Genomic DNA, 22,546 nt, shown 5'->3' with positions numbered 1-22,546 from the left:
AAAAATTTTTTTTTTTCAGGTGCACACCTGCAGGTGGGCAGGTTGTGTCTCATCTCACAGTGCCCGTGTTCACAGAAGTGGGCGTAGTCTTCTGGACAGGGGGCGGGGCTGTCCACAACCCCCTCCCCCTTGCCGGGCTTGGACACAGCTGGAAAGACAGAGGAAGGAGACGGTGCGTTATGATTGGCTGTTGGAGAAGGTAAGCAGGAACCTGCGGGCAGAGATCTCACCATAGATGTCCGGTTTGCTTTTCATGCCGTCGTCCTTCCTGCTCTTATCTGAAACCACAGAAGAAGAAAAGCTTTTTTCAGTCTTTCTTTCCTTTTGTTCTGTCAGGTGAAAGCAGAACCTTCAAAGACCGTCGCCTCCTGCAGCGTTACAGCTCCAGGTAGAAATAATCGGAGCACTAATCATAATATACAAGGCAGACAAAGTGTTCTATAAAGTCATGTTTAATAATTAAAGATATAAAATGTAAATGAAGTGATGATATGAAGTCATCAGTCAGTTAATGGATAATCTGAGGTCAGTGATTGGAGGATAAAGACTCCTGGATCTGGAAGGTCCAGTCTCTGGTGGATCAGAACTCCTGGATAGAACTACACCATGAAGACTGAAGAACCAAGAAACTCTGAGGAAAGGTTGTTGAAAAGTATCAGTCAGGACGATACAAGAACATTTAAAGTTCCTGAAGATCTCCTGGAGTCCAGTTAAATCCATCGTTAAGAAATAGAAGGAAGATGGAACATGAATAAATCTGACTAGAGCAGGACGTCCTCAAGAACTGAGAGACTAGAGAGGGAGGCCACCAAGACTCCTATGACTCCTCTGAAGGAGAAAGAGACTAGAGAGGGAGGCCACCAAGACTCCTATGACTCCTCTGAAGGAGAAAGAGACTAGAGAGGGAGGCCACCAAGACTCCTATGACTCCTCTGAAGGAGAAAGAGACTAGAGAGGGAGGCCACCAAGACTCCTATGACTCCTCTGAAGGAGAAAGAGACTAGAGAGGGAGGCCACCAAGACTCCTATGACTCCTCTGAAGGAGAAAGAGACTAGAGAGGGAGGCCACCAAGACTCCTATGACTCCTCTGAAGGAGAAAGAGACTAGAGAGGGAGGCCACCAAGACTCCTATGACTCCTCTGAAGGAGTTAGTAGAAGACCAAAAAAGACAGAAGAAGACAGAAGAAGAGGGAAGAAGCTAAAGACAGAAGAAGACTGAAGATGGAAAAAGACTGAAGAAGATGGAAAAAAACTAAAGCCGGAAGAAGACTGACGACAAAAGAAGACTGAAGACGACAGATGACGACAGAAGAAGGCAGAAGAAGATTGAAGAAAACAGAAGAAGACTAAAGCAGATGGAAGAAGACAGAAGAAGATGGAAGACAGAAGAAGACCGAGGTCCAGCAGGGATGTGAAGCTTCCAGAGGCTTCGTGACACAAACATCTCCATCGTTCCCACTAAGAGTTTCCTTTGGATGAAAATGTGAATAAAAACCAGTGGAATGAGAACTAAGCGATGGAGGAGGATAATAAAAAATGGAGAGCAGGAGGTCGCCATGTTAACGTGTGTGTGTGTGTGTGTGTGTGTGTGTGTGTGTGTGTGTGTGTGTGTGTGTGTGTGTGTGTGTGTGTGTGTGTGTGTGTGTGTGTGTGTTTGTGTTTGTGTTTGTGTTTGTGTTTGTGTTTGTGTTTGTGTGTGCGTGTGCGTGTGCGTGTGTGTCGGTCCTCACAGCAGCAGGAAGTCCAGTGTGTGTTCAGATTGAGGTCAGGTCATCATTCAATATAGATGAGCTGAAACCTTGTTGTTTTTCTACCTTCAGCCATCGTTCCTCTGCTTCCTTTTCAAGTTCTTTTGTTTCAATCATCTTTCTTTTGCCTCCTTCGTCTTTCTGCCTCCTCTCTTTCCCTTCTGTCCTCCTCCATCATTGTTTTTTTCCTCTTCCTTTCCTTCCCCTCTTTCCTCTACGAATGAGTTCTCCAGGTGTTCTGGTGGATTGGTTGGTCGATATGCTCTCGTCAGTAAAAAATCCACAAAAAGATGCAAAATCACCACAAAAAGATGTGAAATCACCCCAGAAAAGTGTAAAATCACAACGAAAAGGAGCAAAATCCCCTAAAAATAGAAGCGAGATCATCTTCATTTTCACTGATAAACTGATTTTACCATGATGGGTGCAAAACTGCGACTAGAAGATCTTAAATTAGGACAAACATAACAGAAAGCCACCAAAAAATGTTTTGAAAACAAGCAAAATTGCCCAAAAAAGGTCTTGAAATGTCAGTTCTAAGTTCTGTGGAGCACCATTTAAGGAACCATTTCTGGACGTTCTCTGATGCACCATTGGGGGTTCTTGAAAGAACCGTCTGAAGACCTGGTTCTTCAGTGAAATCCTGCTAAAAGGTTCTGTGTGGAGCTAAAAGCGGTTCACCGTTAGCGCTTTTACATTGGGAATGTTTTGCGTTGTTACCTTGGCAACGGCCCACGTGCTTGATGTCGATCTTGAGCTGCTTGAGGCAGGATGCCTCACGGACATGGCACGGCGTGTCGTAGGTGACACCGTCGCTGCCGCACACCGGGTTGTCGTTGTGGCCATTACACACGATGTTACACATGCAGCTGGATACACAAAAAACACACAATTAACATCACAAACACAGAATAAGTGTGTGTCTTTTTACAGGAATAAACAATATGGAGGTTCTCCAACAGTTCCAGTTAATAATAGAGGAACATTAAGACGAACCAGCAGGTAAAAATGCTTCTCAGTACTGGACAGATGTAATGACGCATATTAGACCGATAACATGCATAGAATTAGATTTTAACTTTGATGTCACTCATGTTCTTCACTGACAAAACGTGATATCTACTATAAATACTACTAGCAGAGGTTAAAAAAGCAATAACTAAACAATAGCCGAGTAAAGATTTCCCAGAAGATGGAAGAAGACGGATGAAGACCAGAGAAGACTGAAGAAGATGAAACAAGACTGAACAAGCTGGAAGAAGACTGAAGAAGACAGATGATGACCAGAGAAGATGGAAGAAGGCTGAAGAAGACCAAAGAAAACTGAAGAAGACCAAAGAAGACGGATGATGACCAGAGAAGACGGAAGAAGATTAAAGAAGATGGAAGAAGACTGAAGAAGACTGAAGAAGACGGATGATGACCAGAGGAGACGGAAGAACAGCAGAGAAGATGAAAGAAGATTAAAGAAGACTGAAGAAGACCAGAGAAGATCGAAGAAGACCAAATAAGACGGAAGAAGATTAAAGAAGACTAAAGAAGACCAAAGACGGATGATGACCAGAGAAGACTGAAGAAGACCAAAGAAGATGGAAGAAGACCAAAGACGGAAGAAGATGAAAAAAGACGGAAGAAGATGGAAGACGGATGACGATCGAAGAAGACGGAAGAACATTAAAGAAGACAGAAGATGATGGAAGAAGACCAAAGAACACCAAAGAAGATGGATGAAGACAGAAGAAGACTGAGACCCAGCAGGGATGTGAAGCTTCCAGAGGCTTCGTAACACAAACATCTCCATCGTTCCCACTGAGAGTTTCCTTTGGATGAAAATGTGAATAAAAACCAATGGAATGAGTTTTTCAACTTTCCGACGGCCCTGGATCCTGTCATGTGTGATGCGTTCTGTAGGTTTCATCTGAATCTGTCCAGTTTACATACATTTCGAGTCATTTTGACAAATTTTTGAACAAAGTTTGAGTTATTTAGACATTCTAGAGTCCTTTGGGCACATTTTAAATCAGATGGACACATTACCAAGTCATTTTGGACAAATCTTAAGTCACTTTTGACAAATTGTGAGTAATTTTAACAATTTCAAGTTGTATTGAACAAATGTGAAGTCATTTTGGACAACAGCAGTCTGGTGTCTCTGGGATTGTTTCACCTTCGGTCCAGATTTTCAACCTGGCCTCAGGACACTGGTGGTCTAGGATCTAGAACAGTACGTTGTGTGTATCTTGTGTTTTATGCTGTTAGAGTCATAGCTGATTTCCTGTCTTTCTTTACATGTCGTGGAAACAAACCGAGGAACAAACGCTGGCTAAACCCAGAACTCACAGAACGTCCTCAGAGTCTTCATCACACTCGGCTCCAAACTTGCAGTTTCCACATTTCGAGGTCTTTTTTCCACGACCGGAGCCTTCGCCATCTGAAACAAGGCATGGGGTCAGTGCAGCTCCTCCTCACTGATCCACACATCACTGAGCGAGCAGAAGAAGCTCTTACCTCCATCTCCAGATCCTGAGCTGCCGTCTGAAGGACAAACACAAGTTCTCATTAGAAACACATCTGCTGCACAAAATGAACCTCAGTCCACAAAAGCTTCAGGTTACTAACTACAGGTTAAATTCAGGCTCCACAGCAGGAACTCAGTGGAACTAAAGTGAGGTTATTGGTTCCTCCTTCAGTCCTCCTCAGCATGGAGGAAACCAGAGTCCACTCATTTCTTCTCTGTGTTCTTCAGCTGCTCTTTGCTGGAGGGGTTCTGTTGCTCTACCTTTCTCTGGAGAACACCTCAAAGGTTCTGCTGGCTTCAGGACTCACACTGTCCAGGTCCTGGTTCCACTTGGTTCTAGTGGAGAAGCTCTGATTTGATGTTGTTCTCTGGATGTTCTCCTGCTGGAACGTTCCTCTTCTTCATCTGGTCAGCCAGGATTCTGGTTCCTCCTCAGACCTTCATGCTGCTTCTAGAAATGTCTTCAACACCTTCTGACCTCATGCAGCCCCAGATCATCACACTCCCACCTCCGTGCTTCACTGTCAGGACTCTGCATCCACTGTGGTAGTCCTGGTCAGGTTCTCACCAAACATCTGGACTCCATCTGAGCCCAACTCATTGATCTTCGTCTGACCAAAGAATGTTCTCCAGCATCCATCAGGCTTCTTCTCATGTTCTTCAGCAAACTTTCATCTGGAAGTTTAGTTCTGAGCAGCAACCAGGTTTAGTTCTGGTCCTCCGTCCATAGAGGTTGATGTTCTGAAGGTTCCTTCACACTGTCTGAGCTTCACACTAACTCTGGTTTCCATGGAGAACCCCTGAGCCAAGTCTGAAGCAGCTGCCGTCTGTTTTTACAGCTGGATGGAGGAAGTAGTTCACCGTCTGTGGAGTCATTTTTGGAGCTCTGATTAGTGGAACTATGACTCCTTCTAGACCTCCTGATTAGTGGAATTATGACTCCTTCTAGACCTCCTGATTAGTGGAACTATGACTCCTTCTAGACCTCCTGATTAGTGGAACTGTGACTCCTTCTAGACCTCCTGATTAGTGGAACGATGACTCCTTCTAGACCTCCTGATTAGTGGAACTATGACTCCTTCTAGACCTTCTGATTAGTGGAACTATGACTCCTTCTAGACCTCCTGATTAGTGGAACTATGACACAGAGGTGTGTGAGTACATATACAGGTGTGAGCGTTACCATGGTAACAGGGTCCCTCGGATACGATGGTGATGGCTCTCTGCTTCTTGCAGGCCGCCCTCCTCAGGAAACACTCGTTCTGATACGTATCTCCGTTGGAGCCGCACACAGGAACGTACTTCTTATGGCACTGAAACACCAGATTATTATGGAATATTATTATTAATAATAACAGTAATAATAATATATCATTTACCTGTGTGTGTGTGTGTGTGTGTGTGTGTGTGTGTGTGTGTGTGTGTGTGTGTGTGTGTGTGTGTGTGTGTGTGTGTGTGTGTGTGTGTGTGTGTGTGTTACTTACGTGGAACTGACACACACACTTGATGTCGCCTCCGTTCTCTCTACAGTTTCCTCCAAATCGACACGTTCCAGCGTCACAGACTCTCAGGTCGCTTTTCTTCTCCGACAGATCTGGAACCAGCAGAACACCGGAGTCAGAACTGGGTCCAATCAGAACCAGGTCCAATCAGAACCGGGTCCACTCAGAACCAGGTCAGCTCAGAGCCGGGTCCAATCAGAACCGGGTCAGCTAAGAACCAGGTCCAATCAGAACCGGGTCCTCTCAGAACCGGGTCAGCTCAGAGCCGGTTCCAATCAGAACCGGGTCCAATCAGAACCAGGTCAGCTCAGAGCTGGGTCCAATCAGAACCGGGTCAGCTCAGAGCTGGGTCCAATCAGAACCGGGTCAGCTAAGAACCAAGTCCAATCAGAACCAGGTCCAATCAGAACCGGGTCAGCTAAGAACCAAGTCCAATCAGAACCAGGTCCAATCAGAACCGGGTCAGCTTAGAGCCGGGTCCAATCAGAACCAGGTCCAATCAGAACTGTGTCAGCTCATAGCCGGGTCCAATCAGAACCAGGTCCAATCAAAACCAAGTCCACTCAGAACCGGGTCAGCTCAGAGCCGGGTCTAGACATAACATTACACAAGCGAGACATTAAATAACAAAAAAAACCCACACAAATGGGACACGAGAAAACTAGACAGAAAATTACAAAAACGAGACACAACTAAAGAAAGCAGACTAAACTGGCCCAAAGAAAACGAGCAACACACAAACCAACACAAACAAGTCCGATAACTACAAAAATAAGACACAAAAACACACAAATGAGGCGCAAAATGAGAAAACGAGACATAAAACTACACAAACGACATACAAAATGACACAAACGAGACGAAACGAACAAAACTGTCCCAAAGAAACACAAAATGACACAAGTTAAACATAACAAAACACAAAACAACAAAAACTACACACAAAAGAGACACAAAACAACACAAGATGCAAAGCAACACAAATGAGACACAAAATGAGAAAAACAAGCCACAAAATTACAAACGCAGAACCGGGTCAACTCAGAATCGAGTCCCGAATTTTGTCTCCTTTGTATCATTTTTGTAATTTTTCAGTCTCATTTTCTTATTTCGTGTTTCATTTGTGTTGGTTTGCATCTGTTTTTTGTCATTTATTGTCTTGTTTGTGTAGTTTTGTGTTTTGTTTTGTTAATTTCAGCCTTGTTTGTGTCATTTTATGTCTCTCAAATTTTCTGTGTTTCTCATTTTGTGTCTCTTGTGCTGGTTTGTGTGTTGCTCGTTTCCCTTGGGGCAGTTTAATCGCCTTTCTTCAGTTGTGTCTCATTTGTGTGTTTTTGTGTTTCATTTTGTTCATTTCGGCCTTGTTTGTGTCATTTTGTGTCTCATTGTAATTTTCTATCTTGTGTCTCATTTGTGTGTTTTTGTCTTATTTTTTTTAGTTATCGATCTCATTTGTGTTATTTCGTATCTCATTTTCTCATTTTGTTTCTCATTTATGTTGTTTTGCACCTTTTTGTGTTGTTTTGTGTCTTGTGTGTGTAGTTTTTGTTGTTTTATGTTTTTTTAATGTTTACTCTGTATCATTTTGTGTTTCTTTGGGACAGTTTTGTTCGTTTCGCATCGTTTGTGTCATTTCCTGTCTCGTTTTTGTAATTTTCCCTCTCTCGTTTTCTCATTTTGTGTCTTGTTTGTGTCTTTTTGTGCTTCATTTTGTTCATTTCGGCCTTGTTGGTGTCCTTTTTCTTTGTCATTGTTGTAATTTTCTGTCTCGTTTTCTCATTTTGCATCTCATTTGTGTTGTTTCGTTTGTTGCTTGTATTGTGTTGTTTCCTTTGGGACAGTCTCATCTCCTTTGTGCGGTTTTGTGTAGTTCTGAGTGAGATGTTGTGTTTGGTGTGTTGTTGTGTCTCCTCCTAAACATAGAAAGGAATAAACCGAGCAGCTGGAGTGACATTTCCTCATCCTGAAGCTTCAGGAGGAACCAAACGGATCCTGATGAGATTCTTTCTGCTCCACAAAGCATCTGACGCCATGACGACAGGAACCCACTCACTAGTTCCACTTCACCATCGTCTTCATCATTATCATCATCATCATTATTATTATTATTGTTGTTGTTGTTATTATTATTATTATTATTATTATTATTATTATTATTATTATTAAGCAGTTGGTTCTCTGCGGTCTTTAACTTACAGAATATCATCTCATGTGGAGCTCAGAAACTAGTCCTCTGATTGGTCGTTGTTTCATCCCCTCTCTCTCTCTCTCTCTCTCTCTCTCTCTCTCTCTCTCTCTCTCTCTCTCTCTCTCTCGCTCTCTCTCTCTCTCTATGTCGGTCTACCTCGCTCACCCTCTCATGCTCTGATGACCTCATCGTCTCGCTACTCATTTCCCATCATCGTCCACGCATCGCCGAGACGATGAGGAGCCATGCCACCCGTCAGTGTTTGAGATCATCAACCCGAGACGACACGTCTTCCAGCCCGTTGTGCCCCGCGGGCAGAAGTAATTACCCCCTGAGCCACCAGACCACCAACTGGACGCCTCTGGAGACCTGAAAGGTCAGTTCCTGATCTAACGGAAGAAGAAGGCTGAAGATGACTGAAGACTGAAGAAGACCAAAGAAGACAAAAGAAGACGGAGGAAGACAGAACTTTGGAGGAATAAACCTCCTAAATTAAAATTATTTTCGACAGAATTAAGTGTTTTATGTAAAATAAACCTTAGGAACTACAAGCATTTGGGCAGAAAGTGTAGATTAATCCCAGTATTTCAGCTTCTTTAATTTGAAGATTTCCTGCTTCCTTCCTCTCTGACAGTAAACTGAACATCTCTGATCCATGTTTTACTATTTTCTGACATTTCAGAAGCAAACAGCTGAAGTACTGATCCGGATAATAAACTAGTCTGAGTTCTAGAAGGAACCCTCATCATTAAATCCAGCAGCTTTAGGAATAGATTCTCCTCTGGACTGATGATCTGAGCTGAAATTCTAGAGAAATTCAGAATAGATCCACCTTTCTGTTCCTTTTAGGGCTAAAACTACCAGTTAGTGATTCATTAGCAGATTATTTTTATTGTTTTATCTTTGGTTGTTCAGCCAGAAACTCAGTGAACCTTCTGGACTTCATCTACAACTAGACTAAAAATCTGTCCATCGCTGTGGGGGATTTCTGAAAGCAAAACTGGAAAAAATCATTCTAAAATCATTTTAGTTTAGGTTTATTCCATCTGAAATACTATTTTTCATCCAGATACTTGGAGTTTTAAATGTTTATTACATATTAAGTACTACGTTTTGTCAAGATGCTCGTAGTTTTTAGGTTTTATTCCACCTAAAATACTACTTTCTGTCTAAAATAATTTCAGTTTTTACGGTTTATTCCTCCAAAATAATACTTTCTGTCCAGGTACTTGTAGTTTTAAAGGTTAATTACACATGAAATACTACATTTCATCCTTGTACTTGTAGTTTTAAATGTTTACGATCGCTCCACCACTGAGAACCTCCTGACCTACTGCTGTACAGGTGGTTCACCTGCTGCCCTGCAGAGGACGGGAAGGACCTGCAACAGGTGGTGAGAGCATCAGAGCAGGTGACTGGGACCACACTACCTCCCCTCAGAGACATTTACACCAGCAGAGTTCAGAGGTAAGCTAGGAGAATCACCAGAGACCCCCCAGGACACTCTCTGTTCCCCCCTCAGGTAGACGCTACAGGACACTTAGAGTCAAAACCAACAGACTCAAAAGCAGCTTTTATCCCCAAGCTGTCAAATATCTGTTCCCTCCCTGCTGAATGACAACATCACACACCTACAAGAGCAATATTTATATCAGTGCAATCCATATTTCATGTGCAATAATCATGTGTAGAGCAGGTCTCTGTATTTTGCTCTGATGTTGTTTATATTTTAGGGTGTGTTATATAGTCTGTTTTCAATGCTGCTATTCAGAGAGTACCAAACCGATTCTCATTGTTTTCTGTAACAGTGACGATAAAGACCTATTCTATTCTATTCTACTTACTACACATGAAGTACTACGTTTTCTCCTTGTACTTTTAAAGGTTAATTACACATGAAATACTATGTTTCGTCCTTGTACTCATAGTTTTAAATGTTAACTACACATGAAATACTACTTTCTGTCCAGCTACTTGTAGTTTTAAATGTTAATCCTCCCTACTTTCTGGCATTTTATGATTTAAATCTGAATCTTGGCTACTATCGGACCAGCTGACGTCACACTGCTGCAGGTCAAACGTTTGTTGCGTCACTCAGGTGTTTTTGTTGCCTCCTGTTGCCATGACGATCACGCCGACGCTCCGTCACCATCAGAAAAATCACCGCTTTTCTGCTTTTGGCTGCTGCGGTCGTCAAGGCAACGCGGACACAAAGACGTGTCCATGGCAGCCGGTCACGTGACGAGCAGCTCAACATCCAATCACAGGAGGCGGCGGACGGCCCTGACCCCTGCCCTCCCACCCTCCCCTCTCCCAGGTGCGGTCAGGTGGCTCACCTGGACAGTCGGCCGTCTTCCTGGGGCCGCAGTCCGCCCCGCTGCGGGGAAACGAGCCCCGGACGGCGGGCAGCAGCAGCAGCAGGCAGCAGAACCGGAGGACCGGAGCCATGGCGGAGGGATGAGGAGGAGAGGTGGGGGAGGAGCGGACAAAAGGAGCCTCACGGATCCGCTTCAGGACTCTCTCTGCACCGCGACCTCAACGCAGAACCAGATCGGCTGGAAACCCGGAACCCCCGTAACCGTAGCCCCGGTATCGGCTGGAACAACGAGCCCCGGAGAACAAAGCAGGCCCGGAGTCCAGCGACCCCCACACCGCCCCCCGCAGCAGCTCACAGCCCGGACTCTACCTCCATCCCCCAGCCCGCCGCCTCGCTCTCAAACCGCCGGGGAGAGCCGCGCAGATCCAGCTTGGAGCTCCGACCGGGCTTTCTGCGGCATCCACGCCGAAACGGAGCGAGAGAGCGCCGCGGAAGGTGCGCGGATGCGGTCGGTGGTTTCGGTCGAAGGCACCGGGACAGTTTCTGTCCTGCGCGTTCACGAGGAATCACATCAACAAAGGCCCGGAGCACGTGACTCGCCGCAGACCCCGCCCACGGGGAGGAGGGGAGGGGCGGGGGGTGTTTCCCAGCATTCTCTGCAGCTCTGAACCGGAAACACCGAGGACCGACACCTGCACACCTGCACGCATGCGCAGTTCAGCTTCATCATCTGCGGGACAAGAAGCCGTTTATCAGGAGAACATCAGAGTACTCGGAGTACTGCAGTACTCAGCTCAACTTCAGCTGTATTGTCATTCAGCAATGTACGCAGTACACAGTTAAACGAAATGACGTTTCTCACGTCCATTCACAGTGCAGAAATGAGGCTAATGCTATAAAAAGTTAAGAATAAATATAAGGTAAAAATAAATATAAGATAATTTAAAAAGACTAAACTAGATTAAAAAAACAAAAAACAAAACAAAAGCACAAGCATACATCAGACACAATCATACTCACTACTGGGGTGATAAAGAGTGAGATTAATGTGATGCAGGTTTGGGTACGGAGGTGGTGGGTGCAGGTTTGGGTACGGAGGTGGTGGGTGCAGGTTTGGGTACGGAGGTGATGGGTGCAGGTTTGGGTACGGAGGTGATGGGTGCAGGTTTGGGTACGGAGGTGATGGGTGCAGGTTTGGGTACGGAGGTGATGGGTGCAGGTTTGGGTACGGAGGTGGTGGGTGCAGGTTTGGGTACGGAGGTGATGGGTGCAGGTTTGGGTACGGAGGTGATGGGTGCAGGTTTGGGTACGGAGGTGATGGGTGCAGGTTTGGGTACGGAGGTGATGGGTGCAGGTTTGGGTACGGAGGTGATGGGTGCAGGTCTGCATGTGTTGTAGCTGCAGGGTGTTCAACAGTCTGACTGTCTGTGGGAAGAAGCTGCTGCAGAACCTTGATGTGTGGGTTCTGATGCTGCACAGTCTCTTTCCTGATGGAAGGGCAACAAACAGTCCATGTGAGGGGTGGGAGGGGTCCTTCATGATGGAGGTGGCCCTGTGTATGCACCTTATGGACACATACTCGTAGTTTTTAGGGTTTATTCCACATGAAATACTTCATTCTGTCTAAAATACTTGTAGTTTTTAAGATTTTTTCCTCCAGAATACTACTTTATTTCTAAATACTCATAATTTTTAGGATCTATTCCACCTAAAATACTACTTTCTGTCCAAGTACTTTTACCTTTTAAGGTTTAATCCACCCAAAATACTTCATTCTCTCTAAAATACTCGTAGTTTTTAGGGTCTATTCCACATAAAATACTACTTTTTGTCTAAATATTTGTAGTTTAAGGGGTTTATTCATCCAAAATGCTACTCTTTCCATATAATTTAAGTTTTTAAAGTTTATTCCTCCCACATACTACTTTCTGTCTTAAAATATTTTTAGTTTTTAGAGTTTATTTCACCCAGAATACCACTTCCTGTCCAGATACTTCTAGTTTTTAGGGTTTACTCCACATGAAATACTTCATTCTCTCTAAAGTAATTGTAATGTAAGAAGTTTGTTCCTCCAAAATACAACTTTATGTCCAAATACTTGTAGTTTTTTAGGTTTCTTCCTCCAAAATACTACTTTCTGTATAAAAATAATTTTAGTATTTAGAGTTTATTCCATTAAATCACTGCTTTGTGTCCAGATATTTGCAGTATTTAAGGTTTATTCCATTAAATTGCTACTTTGTGTCCAGATATTTGCAGTATTTAAGGTTTATTCCATTAAATTGCTACTTTGTGTCCAGATATTTGCAGTATTTAAGGTTTATTCCACCAGGAATACTCCTCCAGATGTCTGACATGGACACTATTTACAGTTTATTGTGTTTTACAGTCAGGTACAGTAGAATTTGTTTATTTATTGTTTTACTCTAATGTGTTTTTTTTTCAGTTCAAAGTCTCAGTAGTTCTCTGCTGCAGCCAGCAGGAGGCGCCATCTACTGCTTCATAGACCACAGACCATAATAACCACCTGTCTGATGGACTTTATTTATATTTAACATGACAGAAACTGAAAACACTCATTACTCAGTATTAATAGTATTTATTAATGCATCATTATTATATATTAGTAGTGCTAATTAATGCATCATTAATCAAAAAATCACAAAAATGTGTATATATCTATATATATATATATATATACACACACATATATGTATATATATAAATATGTGTGTGTGTCCTTGTTGTCCTTATCGTCCTTCTATTGTGACTTATTGTCTTTTTATTGTGACTAATTGTCCTTTTATTGTGACTTATTATCCTTTTATTGTGACTTATTGTCCTTTTATTGTGACTTATTGTCTTTTTATTGTGACTTATTGTCTTTTTATTGTGACTTATTATCCTTTTATTGTGACTTATTATCCTTTTATTGTGACTTATTGTCCTTCTATTGTGACTTATTGTCCTTCTATTGTGACTTATTGACCTTCCATTGTGACTTATTGTCCTTTTATTGTGACTTATTGTCCTTCTGTTGTGACTTATTGTCTTTTTATTGTGACTTATTGTCCTTTTATTGTGACTTATTGTCTTTTTATTGTGACTTATTGTCCTTTTATTGTGACTTATTGTCCTTCCATTGTGACTTATTCTCCTTTTATTGTGACTTATTGTCTTTTTATTGTGACTTATTGTCCTTCTATTGTGACTTATTGTCTTTTTATTGTGACTTATTGTCCTTTTATTGTGACTTATTGTCTTTTTATTGTGACTTATTGTCCTTTTATTGTGACTTATTGTCCTTCCATTGTGACTTATTCTCCTTTTATTGTGACTTATTGTCTTTTTATTGTGACTTATTGTCCTTCTATTGTGACTTATTGTCTTTTTATTGTGACTTATTATCCTTTTATTGTGACTTATTGTCCTTCCATTGTGACTTATTGTCCTTTTATTGTGACTTATTGTCTTTTTATTGTGACTTATTGTCCTTCTATTGTGACTTATTGTCCTTTTATTGTGACTTATTGTCTTTTTATTGTGACTTATTGTCCTTCTATTGTGACTTATTGTCCTTCTATTGTGACTTATTGTCCTTCTATTGTGACTTATTGTCCATCTATTGTGACTTATTGTCCTGTTATTGTGACTTTTTGTCTTTTTATTGAGACTTATTGTCCTTCTATTGTGACTTATTGTCCTTCTATTGTGACTTATTGTCCTTTTATTGTGACTTATTGTCTTTTTATTGTGACTTATTATCCTTTTATTGTGACTTATTGTCCTTCTATTGTGACTTATTGTCCTTTTATTGTGACTTATTATCCTTTTATTGTGACTTATTGTCCTTCTATTGTGACTTATTGTCCTTCTATTGTGACTTATTGTCCTTCTATTGTGACTTATTGTCCTTCTATTGTGACTTATTGTCCTTCTATTGTGACTTATTGTCCATCTATTGTGACTTATTGTCCTGTTATTGTGACTTTTTGTCTTTTCATTGAGACTTATTGTCCTTCTATTGTGACTTATTGTCCTTCTATTGTGACTTATTATCCTTTTATTGTGACTTATTGTCCTTTTATTGTGACTTATTGTCCTTCTATTGTGACTTATTGTCCTTTTATTGTGACTTATTGTCTTTTTATTGTGACTTATTGTCCTTCTATTGTGACTTATTGTCCTTCTATTGTGACTTATTGTCCTTCTACTGTGACTTATTGTCCTTCTATTGTGACTTATTGTCCTTCTATTGTGACTTATTGTCCTTCCATTGTGACTTATTGTCCATCTATTGTGACTTATTGTCCTTTTATTGTGACTTTTTGTCTTTTTATTGAGACTTATTGTCCTTCTATTGTGACTTATTGTCCTTCTATTGTGACTTATTATCCTTTTATTGTGACTTATTGTCCTTTTATTGTGACTTATTGTCCTTCTATTGTGACTTATTGTCCTTTTATTGTGACTTATTGTCTTTTTATTGTGACTTATTGTCCTTCTATTGTGACTTATTGTCCTTCTATTGTGACTTATTGTCCTTCTACTGTGACTTATTGTCCTTCTCTTGTGACTTATTGTCCTTCTATTGTGACTTATTGTCCTTCTATTGTGACTTATTGTCCTTTTATTGTGACTTATTGTCTTTTTATTGTGACTTATTGTCCTTTTATTGTGACTTATTGTCCTTCTATTGTGACTTATTGTCCTTCTATTGTGACTTATTGTCTATCTATTGTGACTTATTGTCCTGTTATTGTGACTTTTTGTCTTTTTATTGAGACTTATTGTCCTTCTATTGTGACTTATTGTCCTTCTATTGTGACTTATTGTCCTTTTATTGTGACTTATTGTCTTTTTATTGTGACTTATTATCCTTTTATTGTGACTTATTGTCCTTCTATTGTGACTTATTGTCCTTTTATTGTGACTTATTATCCTTTTATTGTGACTTATTGTCCTTCTATTGTGACTTATTGTCCTTCTATTGTGACTTATTGACCTTCCATTGTGACTTATTGTCCTTCTATTGTGACTTATTGTCCTTCTATTGTGACTTATTGTCCTTCTATTGTGACTTATTGTCCATCTATTGTGACTTATTGTCCTGTTATTGTCACTTTTTGTCTTTTCATTGAGACTTATTGTCCTTCTATTGTGACTTATTGTCCTTCTATTGTGACTTATTATCCTTTTATTGTGACTTATTGTCCTTTTATTGTGACTTATTGTCCTTCTATTGTGACTTATTGTCCTTTTATTGTGACTTATTGTCTTTTTATTGTGACTTATTGTCCTTCTATTGTGACTTATTGTCCTTCTATTGTGACTTATTGTCCTTCTACTGTGACTTATTGTCCTTCTATTGTGACTTATTGTCCTTCTATTGTGACTTATTGTCCTTCTATTGTGACTTATTGTCCATCTATTGTGACTTATTGTCCTGTTATTGTGACTTTTTGTCTTTTTATTGAGACTTATTGTCCTTCTATTGTGACTTATTGTCCTTCTATTGTGACTTATTGTCCTTTTATTGTGATTTATTGTCTTTTTATTGTGACTTATTATCCATTTATTGTGACTTATTGTCCTTTTATTGTGACTTATTGTCCTTTTATTGTGACTTATTGTCCTTCTATTTTGACTTATTGTCCTTTTATTGTGACTTATTGTCTTTTTATTGTGACCTATTGTTTTATGTATCACTGTCATGTTTTTTTTCTTTTTACCTGTCTGGGGACTGTGGATGTAAATGATCCTTGTTGCTATAATCCGCCATATTTTCACCCATTGCTGTATAAACAGGCGTTCATTAATGTACACTGTCCCTACCAAATAAATCAATAAAGTAATACATTTCACTGAATGTTTCCAGGTTTTATTGTGTTTTCAGTGTTTCCTCTGCAGACCTCTGAGAGGATTTTCCTGCTCTGACTGCTGCAGTAATAAATACTGTTAATATATAATAATGATTGATTAATAAATATCATTAATATATAATGATGATGCATCAATAAATAATATTAATAAATAATAATGATGCATCAGAAAACACTGTTAAAGCTGAATGAGTGTTTTCATGTGAAGCTCTTTGTTTAAAAGGCGCCGCATTAATAAATTTATGATCAGGATTTTTTTGTGTTTCTGGACGTCAGCAAGTTCAGTTTTCATTTTTCAGTCCCACTAAGCTAAAAGCTCCACGTCTGACGTTAATAAAAGCAGAAGTTCAGACAAACAAACCTGGGAGTGTCCCTCTGCTCACGTTGTGTGACTTCATCAGGGTGTTTTGTGTCTTTCTGTAGTCATTTTGTGTCGTTTTGAGTTAATTTCCCTCGTTTTCTGATCATTTTGTGTCTTCTTATGTTATTTTGTGTGTTTTTGTAGTCATGTTGTGCCGTTTTGTGGTTATTTTGGGCCTTTTTTGGAACATTTTCTGTTTGTGGTCATTTTGTGTCTTTTTGTTGTAATTGGGTGAATGAGTTAATTTTCCTCCTTTTCTGGTCATTGTGTGTCTTTTTGTGGTCCTATTGTCTCTCTTTGTGGTCTTATTGTGTCTCTGTGGTCTTATTGTGTCTCTTTGTGGTCTTATTGTGTCTCTTTGTGGTCTTATTGTCTCTCTTTGTGGTGTTTTTGTGTCTCTTTGTGGTGCTTTTGTGTCTCTTTGTGATCTTATTGTGTCTCTTTGTGATCTTATTGTGTCTCTTTGTGGTCTTATTGTGTTTCTCTGTGGTTTTATTGTGTCTTTGTGCAGTGGCGGATCTTCCGTGGGGACAGTGCCCCTCCTGTGATCTGATTGGCCACCCCGTGTGCCCCCCCAAAACTTTTCGTTGAAAATTTACTGAAACGCCAACGCTCCTGAACGCAACTTCCTTGTCCGACTGCAAGTGAATGCACCAATGACGTCAGTTTGATCTTGTGATTGTATTCCGTTTGGATTTGAAGAAGCTTTCAAGACGTTTCCTGATGCAGGAGGAGCAGACGAACAGTTTTGGACCTTTGCGGTAAGAAGACTGTGGCCGTTTCTCAGTACTTAACTGTCCGTAACTGTCCGTTCTGACGTACTCCTGAAACGTCATCATATGGAGACTGCATCGGACCAGACTAGCGTGCTAGTAGCTATGCTAGCTGCAGGCAGCTCCCAGTGAACAGGAGGATTTTATTAGAGGAAGTCAGACACAGAGAAACATTAGAGCTCACACTGAAACGGAGCTACAGCTCTGTGTCTTGTAGAAGATTTATTTTCAAAGCTACATGTGTGATGGTAATAATCCGTGCCAGAGCAGACCTCATTAGCACTTCCGCTAGGTCGGCTAACCTTTCCGGTCACTCCAGGGACGCTGTTGTCGGTAATGTAGCCAGAATATGGATTCATTTTTCCTTTGGGCTTGACAAAGACGAGAACAAAAATATTCAGAGCAAGTGGAGCAGCAAGCTAACGCTGATTACAGTTTGTTTACATTTTCAAAATCACATTTTTGAAATCACGTAATTTTTCCGTAAAACAAATCACGGCTTTTATTTTGAAAGAGATACATGGAAACGTTGTTTATCCGTAATTCCGCTAACTTGACTGAACGTGGGCTGCAGTTCCTGTTATTTAAACATCAATATGATGCATAAATGCAGATGGACTTCATATATTTCACTATGCAGACATTTTTATTGCTTTCCAGTACATTTTATAGACAAATATATTTGATAGAAATATTAGAAATGGATTTCTGTTCCTCATAATAATTTAGTAAATGCAATTAAATGTTCATCAGTGATTCATCTGTAGTGTGAAACTTTTACTTACCACCTATATTTTTTTAAATGTAGGTCATTTTAAAGTAAGACATTAAAGGATGGTTTTCTTTGGTAAATGAATTTAAGGTTTAATTGACTGAAATCTTTCAGTCCATGTTGTGTTTCTTTCAATGTGAAGTATCTCGATTTAATTAATCAGTCAGTTCCATTTTATATTATTAAGATTTCTTATTCAGTTTAACACTAGATGACGTATCAGTTCATTGACTATTTCAGAGCCAGTTTTTTTCTTTTCAATTATCTGTATTTAAAGTGATATTATTAAAATATAATTGCAATGAAACAGCAGCAACATAAGAAACGACCAAATATACAAAGGAAGTGCAGCTATTTTAATATAAAAAATGATCAGTTAGAACATGGTGAAAGTGCAGCTAAAGTTAAGTTAGGAAACTACGGCTAAGCAACGTTTCCTTTTACTTCCAGAAAAATAAAAGCCTCATATTGGCTATTTGTTAAATAAATCACTAAAAGCAACACTTCCACCAAGTTTGTTTTAGTTTGTTGGTATTTATCGGTGGAGCAGCAGCACATTTTCCACAGACAGTTTTACTGTCCGTTGTCGTGTTTTAATGAGTTTTCAGTTCAGTAATTCAGTCCTTCGGCTCATTCGACCAACAGTCACTGAAGGACTCTGACAGCTGGTTGGTACTAAATGATAATTTACTGATCGGTGCCAGTTTTAATGAACTTTATGTTCAACTTCAGAGTCAGATATAATGTGAGCAGTGAACCCCAGGAGTTGGTGGAGTTTATTTGTGTGTGTTGACCAGAGAAGAGAGTTAGCATCCAGTGAATATTAGCTTTAATGTGAATTAACGATGCTAACCGAGCTAGCTGAGCAGTCCTGATTAGCAGCTAAATGTAGCATCAAGCTAACGATGTTTGTGTTGTTTCCTGTCAGCAGCTGAAGTGTGTTGTGTTCCTGTAATGTGGTTCATTAAGTTCATAGAACTGTGGCTGGTTCACGTTAATGTAACGTTCAGGAAACTTAAATGTGATGAAAACAGTAACGTTAATGTTCTAGTTGTCAGTAATCAGCTTTAATTTGACACTAAAACAGACTCTGATAGTTTTAAATGACATCAGTTTCATGAATTTGTTGAAAATTGTCTCATTTTTTGTTGTGATGTTGCTGCTGATTCATTAAAACCAGATGATCCATGTTGAAGACACGTTTAGTTCTAGTATCAGAAGTACAAGAAGGAAACTGGAAGTTTAGTTCTGCTACGTCAAAGATTTCAGGAATAAAATAACTAAATGAGTCTTTATGCCTCAAACTTTATTTTACAATAATGAAATAATCACAGATAATAAAAATATAAATAGCAGAGAAAACCTGAGAGAATAATTTTCTGAAAATTCTGTGAAGGAAAAGCAGCTTTTTATCCTGAAAGATCAGAATCAGCTCCAACATCTGCATCTGACAGCATCAAGTCAACCAGAAAGAAAAGAAAAAAGAAAATGACTTCTTTCTGATCACATCTGTTCCGCTGCTCACAGGCTGCTGCTGCTCACATTCTTCACATTTATAGTCCACTTTTAAAAGTTCAGCAGACAGGTGCTCTGCTTTGGAGTGTGATGATGTCGTTGGTGATGTGGAGAGTGAAGTTTCCGTTTCACCCACAGTGTGCTTAAGGACAGCTGGGTTGGACTTGATGTTTGAAATACTGACCGACAGCTCAGATTTAACTGTCTGTAGTTCTGTTTTGATGGATGTTAAACTTTCATTCAAAGCCGCCAGGAGCTGGGTCTTTAAAATAACCACCGTCTCGTTACAGAGTGAAAGTAGCAGTTCCTCCTGAAGGTCAGAGATTGCAGCATCTGAGGGCCTCTTCAAAAGAAGATGTAGTTGATGAAGACGTTCTGGAGCAGGACCAGAAAGACCACGACCAAGCAGCCTTGAGATCTTAGACAGCGTCTCCCTCAGGTGAGTGTCAACAGTGTTCATGGTCAGGTCTGTGGTAATCCTGTCAAAAAACAAAACTGAAAAAAATCTAGATTATAAATCAACATGTAACCAAAGCACTCTGTGTATAACGCCATAGTATAGGATGTAGTTCAGAAAATGTCAAAGTATAACATAGTATGGCCTGTAGTTCATAGTATAGCATGTCGGCAAAAAAACCCCCATAGATTATTATGTGGTTCAAAAAGCACAAAATGATGGGATGTTGCCTAAAATTGTCATGTATGATATGTGGTTCCAAAAATGTCATAGTGCAGTATATTGTCAAAATAGTATGTAATTCAAGAAAACATCAGAGTATAATATGTCGTCTAAAAAATGCCATAGAATAATCATTTCATTGCACAAGTAAAAGTATAGTAATTTTTAAAACTGTTCAAATTCTTATATGTTGCTAAAAAAACAAAAAAAACATCATAGTAATATGTCAATTAAAAATGCCTATAGTTTAGCATGTCGCTCTAAAAACCTCATAGTTTAGCCTTCAGTCCACAAAACGTTGTTGTGTCCCGGCTGTCTGAAGTAGGTGAGGAGCAACACAAAAACAGTCCAAATGCTGGTTTCCAGAGGATTAGATGAGTATTTATTTGAAAGAGTAAGTTTACAACAACACAACCTGTGAGGGGGTTAAAAGCAAATGGGTGTTAGTAAAATAAAAATAAATAAACAGAACTAAAAGTGAACTTCATGTTGACATTGATGGGCATTCCAACCAGGAACAAAGTAAAAGATAATCAGTACGAAAAAAACTCTTCCTGTTTACCTCTTAAAACCCAAAAACACACTGCAGTAGCACCCTAAACTAAAACTAACAATGGGTTCCCTGTTTTCCTTTGTGAACAATTCAAAGGTCCCTCTCTATCTCCCTACACATCCACCAACCACTGGAACACATCTCCAAAGTTCTGCTGGACCAGCTCAGCTTCCCCTCAGAAGAAGTGCTGCCACCTGCCAGATGAAGGAGCCTTTTGAGAGGCAGCTGGCATCATGATTGGACTGTACTTTGGTCTGTTCCAATCCAGCTTCAGCTCCAGAGACGGCAGGCGGGACGAGTCAACGGAGGCCTGGTGGACGAAGGCATGCAGCTGAGTACAATCCAGAAAACAACAGAGGAGGAGTGCAGCAGCCCAGAGCCAGAACAACCAGAGTAGCATCGTATGTCTCTTAGAAAACATCATAGTAGAGCCTTTGGTATGAAAAAACACCATCATATACATCGTATATTGTACAAATAACAAGTTAAAGGAAAGAGACATACATTGTAGAATTGTAGTAATTGTGGGCTGACTGATTTACTGATTAGCAGTATTTTATTTTTTACTGATTTACAGTAATAAATACATTTAAAAATGGTGCTACTTTGGCTCTGAACCTTTATCTACCTGTGGTCGCTCTGTCTTCTAGAGTGATTTGATTGGTTATACGTCACGAATAAAACTCCTTTAACTTAACATCTGTAAACAAAACAAAAACCTATCAACAAAGTTTTCTGTTAGTTTGTGTTCTTCAAAGTTTAACTCCAAGATTTTAAATACTTTCATTTACTGCAAATGAATATCTACTCCAAATGTCTCACTAATAATCATTACCAGCCTTAAAAACCCACAAAACACCCCTCTATACTGGACCACACTTAGTACAGTCCGGTTCCCCCTTCTATAAATCTGCTTGGAGTCTTCCACTTCCTGTTTGTCAAAGTGGCCTTCTACCTGGAAAGGTTTTGTTGGAGCTCATGCAACAAACATTTTAGGTAACTGCACTTTAATATGGATGGATGACACTGAATTAGAGTCTGTTTTAATGAGACTGAGTTAAGATGTGTAGCTCTGTCATTAAATAGGAAATTATTTCTCAGAATTCACAGAGAAAAGTCTGAAATGTTTGCTAGGTTAGCGTCCCACATGTTCTTTGGCTCAGCTAAAGCTAACTCTCTCCAACTTCTGGATCTCTTGAGTTGCTTGTTGTTAAAATATCTTGCTAGAGGTGCTGAAGCTCAGAAAGTCTGAGATGTTTGTTCAGAATAAGCTCATTCTCAAGTCTTATCTAAACTGTCCTCTTTTGTTTGAACTTTCCCTAAACTTAGGAGTTAATGACAGAGCAGCACATCCAGACTCAGTCTCATTTATGTAGAGATTAAACTTCAGTGTCATTCATTGATGTTAAAGTGCAGTTTTTCAAATGTTTGTTGCACATGCTCCTGACCAAACCAGTCCAGGTGGAAGACGATGTGAAGAGAAAGCTCCAGAGGATGAATATCACACATTTACGTTGGAAATAAATGTACTTTAATTAGACATTGTCATGCAAAAGTTGGATTTCCCTTTAATGATGTTCAAATCTTTGTTGAGTGTTTTGTTGATGTTGTTTCTAAATGTTTTCTGACACTCGGCCCCAAAGATTAAAACCTTTTACGGCTCACAAGCTGCAACAATTCACACATTATCAACTATCTTTCTGACTAAACTAAGATAAAAAGTGAAAAACTGCCTGA

At 40.0% G+C, this 22,546-nt stretch overlaps 1 protein-coding gene and 1 long non-coding RNA gene across 3 annotated transcripts in view; one reads left to right on the top strand and one right to left on the bottom strand.

Annotated features, from left to right (window-relative positions):
* LOC111586948 (tomoregulin-1) overlaps positions 1-10,857 on the bottom strand; it is a 15,484-nt gene extending 4,627 nt beyond the window's left edge. Inside the window, exons 1-8 of the mRNA XM_055006893.1 lie at positions 10,294-10,857; positions 5,752-5,861; positions 5,451-5,580; positions 4,258-4,284; positions 4,090-4,180; positions 2,470-2,618; positions 231-278; positions 28-148 (exon numbers count right to left, since the gene is read on the bottom strand). Of these exons, the coding sequence (XP_054862868.1) occupies positions 28-148; positions 231-278; positions 2,470-2,618; positions 4,090-4,180; positions 4,258-4,284; positions 5,451-5,580; positions 5,752-5,861; positions 10,294-10,405 (788 nt within the window). The 5' untranslated portion in view covers positions 10,406-10,857. The remainder of the gene's footprint in view (positions 1-27; positions 149-230; positions 279-2,469; positions 2,619-4,089; positions 4,181-4,257; positions 4,285-5,450; positions 5,581-5,751; positions 5,862-10,293) is intronic.
* On the top strand, positions 49-22,546 carry LOC118469420 (uncharacterized). 2 transcript variants are annotated; one of them, XR_008600296.1, is made up of 6 exons: positions 49-199; positions 337-9,182; positions 9,302-9,424; positions 17,029-17,278; positions 19,868-20,016; positions 20,906-22,546. It is a non-coding gene; the product is annotated as an uncharacterized LOC118469420 (long non-coding RNA). The 2 variants fall into 2 exon arrangements; XR_008600297.1 differs by having other exon boundaries at positions 51-199; positions 337-8,333.

The sequence above is a fragment of the Amphiprion ocellaris genome, chromosome 22, assembly GCF_022539595.1.
Source record: "Amphiprion ocellaris isolate individual 3 ecotype Okinawa chromosome 22, ASM2253959v1, whole genome shotgun sequence".
Taxonomy (NCBI): Eukaryota; Metazoa; Chordata; class Actinopteri; family Pomacentridae; genus Amphiprion; species Amphiprion ocellaris.
Note: the sequence above shows the minus strand (reverse complement) of the source record. Positions and strands in the feature narration are given on the sequence as shown.